This window comes from Pangasianodon hypophthalmus, chromosome 1, assembly GCF_027358585.1.
Source record: "Pangasianodon hypophthalmus isolate fPanHyp1 chromosome 1, fPanHyp1.pri, whole genome shotgun sequence".
In the NCBI taxonomy this organism is placed as follows: Eukaryota; Metazoa; Chordata; class Actinopteri; order Siluriformes; family Pangasiidae; genus Pangasianodon; species Pangasianodon hypophthalmus.
The window spans coordinates 4020125-4028846 of NC_069710.1; the positions used below are offsets into that span (position 1 = coordinate 4020125).

The 8722-nt window shown below is 39.0% G+C and overlaps 1 protein-coding gene across 1 annotated transcript; it reads left to right on the forward strand.

Moving 5' to 3' along the window:
* The first annotated feature begins 146 nt into the window (after nt 1-146).
* On the forward strand, nt 147-6376 carry LOC113526657 (serine/threonine-protein kinase pim-1-like). Its single transcript, XM_053235075.1, has 5 exons — nt 147-3421; nt 3511-3605; nt 4133-4183; nt 4345-4717; nt 4800-6376. Exons 2-5 carry the CDS (start codon nt 3534-3536, stop codon nt 5036-5038), a joined length of 735 nt encoding a protein of 244 aa, XP_053091050.1. The 5' UTR covers nt 147-3421; nt 3511-3533; the 3' UTR covers nt 5039-6376.
* Nucleotides 6377-8722: the final 2346 nt, after the last annotated feature.

Sequence of the window (8722 nt, forward strand, 5' to 3'; positions counted from 1 at the left end):
GATAGCAGTAATTGCTTAATCTTTTAACATGGTTTACAAGATTAGCATTCATTCATTCATTCATCACTTGATCCATCACTTGAGCCTAACACAACACACTGTGCATACAACACAGGAATACAACCATGTAGCTACCATGACAAGATTTGTGAGAAACCTTTAGTCATATTCAGAAATGAATCATTTTTACAGCTAACATGACAAGCCCTAGAGGAAGTATACATGTAAACATTTATTAATGTTCACAATGTTCACTACTAACACTACAGCCAACTTAAATTACTGCACGCTTATACTACTACAGTAATCTATCAGTTTAGACAAGAGGAATCTGATGCAAATTTGAAGTCAACATTGTCCTGCCATTCCTAATAAACTCTCTATTAGTCTTTTTATTCAGTTAGATGTCTGAAAGCAGGTGTGAACACAGTGCAGTAGTAACGCAGTGCGCATCTCAGTGACCCTACAGCTTTACTCTAACCTTCACTTCAGCCATTTTATTTCAAATGCCAAGTCACAAGCAGAGGAACCGAACCAGGAAACGCCACAGTAATGTTCCATTCCCTCAAAAACACTGATTATTTTATCACATGCAACAAATACAGTTGTGTTGCTTTCGTAGTGGGTGTATTCTTATTTTATTTTTTTAACCTGGGAAGAAAGAATACCTTGGAAGATGCACCATTACGAGAAATCAGGTGAGGGAACTGAAACTGAGAATAAAGCGCCACCTACTGGACTGGTTCGGAAAGAATAATGGGTAGCTTAGTGGTTAAGACGCTGGACTACTGATGTGGAGGTCATAGGTCACCACCACCATCAAATCTCACCACCACCAAGCTGCTACTGCTAAACCTAGCATATGTATATTTATACTTTTTTTTTGTATAAATGAGATAAATATAGGTCGTTCTGGATAAGGGCATCTGCAGTGGGACCAAAGTCTGTTTTTATTTCATATCTGGGGAAATCACCACACACTATTATCACAATTAGTATATTTATAATCGAATTATAGTTATTACCCTGTCTGACAAGTAATTTCAGTGAAATGGCTTTTTCCCCAAACCCCAGTAACTCAAAAACAAGAAGACCTATAAATAAGTTGAACCTAGTGTTTCTGTCGGTGGAAAGTTCAGATATAAAAATGCATGCTTCTAATAAATAGCCAGAATATATTGTACGCAATTAGAGTGAATATTGGTAAAGTGGGACACTTAAGATCAAACCTCTGTGTCTTAACATGTATACTCTCACTGATCTAAATTCCTTACTGAGCTCATGCTTGAGAAGTAAAGGGTTAAATTAATCAAAACTAGGATCCTGAGAATCAGTAGGAAGTGAAATAGCTATATGAGGCAAATCATGTTAAGGTTAAAAAAAAAAAAAGTGAAAACCTGATTAAAGATTTGTGAATGTCCACTTTATTAGGAACACCTGTACACCCACACATTCATGCAGTTATCTAATATGGGCTGGTCTGAGTATTTCAGAAACTGCTAATCTCCTGGGAATTTCACACACAACAGTCTCACAGTTTACACAGAATGATGCAAAAAAAAAAAAAAAAAAAAAACATCCTGTGTGCAGAGGGTCTGCAGACTGAAACACGTTGTTGATGAGAGAGATCAGAGGAGAACGACCAGACTGGTCTGAGCTGACAGGAAGTCTATAGTATCTCAAACAAGCACTCTTTACAGCCGTGGTGGGCAGAAAAGCATCTCAGAATGCACAACACATCAACAATATATATATAGTATACGTCCCCCTTGTGCCGCCAAAATGGCTCTGACCCATCAAGGCATGGACTCTACAAGACCTCATCTGGCACCAAGACGTTAGCAGCAAGTTGTCCTGTAAGTTGCGAGGTGGGGCCTCCACAGATCAGACTTGTTTCTCCAGCACGTCCCACAGATGCTCAGTCGGATTGAGATCTGGCCAAATCAACACCTTGAACTCTTTGTCAAGTTCGTCAAAGCATTCCTGAACAATTTTTGCAGTGTGGCGCGGCGCATTATCCTGCTAAAAAAGGCCTCTGCCATTAGGCAATACTGTTGCCATGAAGGAGTGTACTTGGTCTGCAACAATGTTTAGGTAGTTGACACCTGTAAAAGTAAGATCCACATGAATGCCAGGACCCAAGTTTTCCAAGCAGAACCTTTCCCAGAGCATCACAATGCCTCCGCTGGCTTGCCTTCTTCCCATAGTGCATCCTGGTGCCATCTCTTCCGCAGGTAAGCAATTCACCCGGCCGGCCTCGTGATGTACAATGGATATAAAAAGTCTACATGCCCCTGTTAAAATGGCAGGTTTTAATGTGCAATTGCAAAGTAAACAAATAAAGTGAAAAACAATCAGAAACTTTTTAGGTGAAAAAAAAAGTTGCATAAGTGTGCACTCCCTTAAACTAATAGTTTGTTGAAGCACCTTTTGATTTTATTACACCAGTCAGTCTGTTTGGATAAGAGTCTATCAGTTTGGCACATCTTGACTTGGCAATATTTTCTCACTCTTTCTTGCAAAAACATTCTAGAGCCGTCAAACTGTGAGGGCATCTTCTGAGCACAGCCTGCTTTCAGATCACCCCGCAGATTCTTAGTTGGATTCAGGTCTGGGCTCTGGCTAGGCTGTTCAAAAACACTGATCTTCTTTTGGTTAAACCATTCCTTTGTTGATTTGGAAAGTATGAGTACCCCGCTCCAGTGAGTTAATTATTAAAGTGACCATGGCGACTCTAACATAATGAATCTGTAAAAAAATCCGTGATACAGCAGTCAAGGGCTAAATTACAGTCACACGTGTATGCCTGTAAAATGTTGCAACTTTTCTATTATTAAAAAAACTACAATACATGTCTGAAAATGTCAGTTACTAAACTACACATTTACATATCTTAAAAAAATGTGTGTATTGCTGTATTATTAGTAGATTATATACACAAAGCTGTCCTGAAGAAGTAAATCTCACCAATTTCCCTATTTAGCTTTTAACATCACCCAGCACAGTAGATGCTGGAAGGCAGTGAGGAGGGAATGCATCAAAAATTTATCCCACTCAGGCTTGAATGAACTGAAAGTGCTGGACCAGAGCTCCAGCACCTTCTTTGTGTCGCCATTCTAATCCCCAGGCGAGCTGTTACAAAAGACCCGCCATCGCCTGAAAATCACCCCATGGCGTGCCAACAGGGGCAGTCACGTGAAGGCAGAGTCCTTCTCCCAGGAGCAGGTTGCAGATCTCATAGCTCAGCGTCAAGGGTATAAGGAGACAGACCAGCACAAGTCACGAAGTAGGGGCCAAAAGAAATCCACTAATCTGACAGATGAAAACAAGCCTTGGCAGAAGAGACCAAGAACACAGAGAACTCAAGAGAAACCTGGACCCTCCAATTCATCTAACCAACCTGCTAAATGTATTTGCAAAGGTAAAGCAGAACTCATAGGTGAAGTGTATGAAAAGCAATAGGACTAGTTATGTGAATAAGAGACTCATATTTAGATGTATTTTTTGCAGCACATTTGAAGAAGGCGTATGAGATGAGACAACTGCTGGGCACAGGAGGATTTGGCTGTGTGTTTGCTGGGATACGCAAAGAAGATGGATTGCCAGTAAGTCTTTTTATTTCTGTTTTTATGCCAGTCTTTGACTTTCCTTATAAGTAATCAGAAGTAAAGTTGATCAGTGCTACTAATGGACAGAAGGTACTAAATCAAACGGCTAACTCAGTTTTCACAGATTTTAATAAGCTTAATATGCACTCAAATTGGAGAAGCAAAACTTTTCTTAAAGCTGCCAGGTATTAGTCATAAACTCGAATATTAAAACCTGAGCTCAGGAATGGCAGTGTTCACTGGCAGGTGACTGTGCCTTTTGAAAGACGCTGATTGTTATATGTCTCTTAACCTCCCTTTATTTTGACATCTTTTGCTGCTACTCTTGACATCATGGATCACTGTAGCATTGTGGGATTGGCAGTAAAATTGCAAAGCTGTTATTCAAAAGAAGTAATTACTACTCTTTCATGCATGTCTAAAATTATATAACCTCACAGGCCAAATGAGTCTGAAGACCTCTTTTAGTTACTTTATGTAAATGATTTCATTTAATTACACATAACACATTCATATTTCCTCAGGTCGCAATCAAGTACGTCTCCAAACAGAGAGCATATGAAGAACTGGAGATTGTAAGTTTCTTTATTTTGTGTTAATATACATCTTACCTATAACTATAACTTAGCACACTTACTAATAATCAGATTCCTCAGAAGACCTTGATAAGTAGCATTACAAAAGGTTGGAGTTATACTGTGTGGCACTCATTCTTTCTTTTTGTCTCATACTACAGACAGGACATGGTTGGCTGCCCACTGAGGTAGCTTTGATGACCATTGCAAACACAGAACCACCCTGCTCAAACATCCTGCAGATTCTTGAGTGGTATGATGAGCCAAAACGCTACATCATGATCCTGGAACGGCCCGAGCCATGTGAGGACCTGGCTGACTTCTGCAAGAAGCATGGTGGATCCTTGACTGAGATCGTGGCTCGTAATGTGATGTTTCAACTGATGGAGGCGCTGAAGCATTGTAAGAGCCGTGGAATACTGCATCGTGATGTCAAGCCAGAAAACATTCTGATTCAGACAGACACTCTTAAAGTCAAGCTGTTTGACTTCGGTTGCGGAGACCTCATCAAAGGCTCTTACAAGGATTTTACAGGTATCTCATACGAGACCATGAGTTCTGATTGGCAATGAGTATTGTGCTTCTTTTTCTAAATCTTATGTATCTTTGTTAACAGGCACACTTGAATATACCCCCCCTGAGTGGTTCATACAGAAGCAGTATCTGGCAGACCCAGCTACCGTCTGGTCTGTGGGTGTGACGCTGTACAGGCTGGTGTGTGGCTCTCTGCCTTTCAAGACAAGCAAGGAAATAAAAAATAGCCATCTGCGCTTCACCAAACGTCTGTCTCAAGGCAAGGAACTTCAAAGACTGATTCATTTTAATGCATTTTATTTTATGACTACTATGAATTAATTAGTCAATACAATGAAATTCCCAGGAAGTATGTACAGTTACAAGTGTGAGGAATTTAATCTGCACTCAACGGCAGTTTCTTTAAGGGGTTATATATTATATAGCAGTTTCTTTAAGGGGTTATATATTATACAGCAGGTTCTTTATGGGGTTAAGTATTATATTCTTCTTTCCCAGTCTTACTGATTTATGTACTTGGGTATTGTGTAACAGAGTGCAGCCATCTGATCCGTTGGTGTTTGAGTGCTAAAGCAGCAGATCGCCCCAGTCTGGAGCAGATAGAGCTTCACCACTGGTTTCACTTACCAGGTCTTTGCAGTATTCTTTTCCTGCATCATTCTTTATGTTTATTATTTTTTAATAGACAGAGGGATAATTGTAAACAGAGAAAAACTTCCTGTAATTCATGAAGTACATATGCTCTGCAATTCTTTATTGTGATTTAGGACAGGCAGTACTATCTACTGGGCAGGAGACAGGTATGGCTGCACTGAAATACACCTGATGCCTTCAAATACATTTCGCCCATGGTACTGAATTAAAATCCAAGCATTTGATTTCAACTGGAGTTAGTTTCTTTTGCAATAAAAATTATTCTTATTATTCAATAAAACAATAAGCCACGAGAGAGCATGAATTACAGTGATTTTATCACAGACAAGGGTGGCGTTAGGCACAATGCAAAGCAAAGTGTATCGCGTGCCACTGAGTGTGGGAAGGTGAGGGCAAAATGAGAGCATTAACATGACATAATTGCTGGTGGTGCATAGTATAAAAATAGCTATGCTTCTTTTCACTATAACTCCAGTTCTCTTTGCAGAGCAGACAATCCTGCCCACTGTCCGAGTTTCCTCAACCAATCCGTCCTCCACATTTTCTCTTATTTCTCTTTTTTTTTCATTTCCATAAAAACAATGCAGATAGACATGATAGACAGCTCTCACATTTATTTTTGTGAGGTTGTGTTGTGTGTGAGCCTTGTCACTATTGCTTGTTTAGTGTGCACAATGCTATATCCAAAAAACAACAGCTATCAAGTGATAAAAGTCATGTAGTGTGAGCAGCACAGCATTGCTGAGATTTTGAAAATGATTTTATATGTTTAAAACTTGTGGTGTACTCACCCGTGTGCATGTATTGACAATTTTACAAAGACTTTGAATGATTTTAGAACTGAAGCTATCCAATTTTTATGTTTTTAAGAGACCAGTTAATCTTTAAAGATCATTTAAAGCTGTCTTGAATTTGCATAAACTTACAACCATATTATCAATTCATACTGTATGTTTTATTAAAGAGTTTTTTTCCATTAATTGTATGAATTGTATATTATTGTAAATCAGTTGTGTTTTATATCAGTTGAACCGATATACAGTACTGAACTGAAATGTATACGAGTTGTGTATCACTGAGGATGTGACTCTTTGATTTGAATCCACTCATTTACGCATGTTTATATTGATGTTTATTTCTATTAGGATGGGCATACACATCCTTTTGTTCTGAGATTTAATGTAATTTACAGAGAGTCTAGTTTTCACTGTCTTCCTGTATAGTAACTGTTAAGAACTGGTCATTATCAATGTTCTACTTGAATCTAGCAATTACTAATTAAGTAATTATCTTTACCACATAATACACTTCTTCTTTACTTTATGGTTAACAGTAGTGTAACAGGGTAACCACTTTTCCACATTCACTCATCATGGCTGTGAGTCACATAATAAACCAGAATTTTTCTACAGAAGTTTACACTTGAGGGAGAGAGTATCTCTGATATGGCCACACCTGATGTTTTGCTATCTCTGTGATGGGTTTGTTTTGATTTTTCAGCCTAATGATGGCTTGTTTCACTGGCAGTGACAGCTGTTTGGACTTCATATTGAGAGTTATCATCAACAGATTCCAAATGCAATGGTACCCTCTAGACCTTTATCTGTCTCCCTGTAAGTGAAATAATAAGGGAATAACACACACATGGGCATGGAACAGCTTCCTACACTGTTCACCTGAACTGGATGAAAATACATTCAAACTAAAAGCTGAAAGTCTTTCAACTCCTATATACAGTGGTAGACAGCTAAAACTTTTGTCAGTGTCCAAATATTTATGGACCTAACTGTTATTGTTTCATTACAGGACTTAGGAAGTACAGAAACACTGAACAAAGACTGGTTCTGAAGAACAAATATGAAAATAGTATTTTTTTCTGACTAAATGCATTTTTTTTTTGCCATACAGCACTTATACAGCACAGCAACAAATGTATATGCATGAATCTAATTCTAATATGCCACCTGGATTGAGCTTCTGCAGTTTTTAAACAGTGATTGGCTATAAATCCAGTTGTCCTTCGCCACCTCTCCCTGCTTGAGGCAGCTGTCCATATCTGCTAGCATTAGAGCTTCACTTATTGAGCACTATAGATACTACCCCAGCTTTCTGCTGTATATTGCAGTGTTACTGGAGGAAAACACCGTTTAGCCTTGTGACATTGCTGGGTTTAGGAGGTTTGTACTCAGTGTCAGATCACTAGCTGAAATACCAGAGCAACCTGTTGATGAAGGTCACATCACGCCGTGCACTTGTGCACTTCCACTGTCACGGAAACTGTCCCAAGATCTCCATGCTAACTTTCGGTGTTTCCTCTACTCTAAAAGGATGGAGTTCTAACAATGATGAATGGTTCAGAAAGATTGGAGTATGAATTGCTCATACAGAGGGGAAATAGGCTCGACATGATAGGGACAGGACGGCAAGCTGCTAACGAATAAACAAAGGATTGATAGAAATGTTAGAGGCACTGTGCTATGCAGGATGTACTGCCAGGAACAAGCTGTTCCCAAGTGCTCACTCTTCAGGAGACACAAAAGGCACTATGTCCTTACTGCAGCACTTTCTTGATCATTAAAAAAACTTACAAAGAAATAGATAGCCTTCTGGGTGACTTATGGTTCTTACTGCAGCACTTTCTTGATCATTAAAAAAAAACTTACAGTAGAAATAGATAGCCTTCTGGGTGACATGATTTTTGTTTCATTGAATCATACTGTATATCAGATGTTCAAACTAGTGTTATTTGATTGTGTAAAAAGTTCAAATCCAGTAGATGGTGCTATAGCAATAATAACCAGCATGCAGCTATTGCATTGCAAAGAGCAATTAAAGTGGCCACTTTCTGCCACACCATGAGCAACACCATTGCTGCTACACAAGGCATGTAGAAAGCAGGATTATTTAAACAGCTTAGTTAAACATTCTTAAATTAACACAGAGGACTGATAATTGCACTGTATTTTTGAAAATATATTTCTTCTAGAAGGAGATTAGAATAGAATTTCCCATTGGTCTTAGAGGTCAATTTCCCTGTGGAAGATAGAGCTACAGGCTCTGAACACAATTTCTCCACTGAGATTCATTAAGTGCATCCCAATATGCTGTACGTAGATCTGTCCCTGGAGAAGAGAAAGATAATGCATGTGTATGTGGCTGTGTCAGTGTCAGCATATGTTGTAAAGAGGCAGAGGAAATCACTGTTGCTGAAGCCAAAACGATCCCTTTCAGGTGGTCAGGTTAGTGACACACTGTCCACCTGCTAGTCACTGCTCTAATGCGAGCAAGAGATGTCACAGATGGTGACACTGATTTCCATCATCAGTGCTTCAATAATTATAGACAAATAAC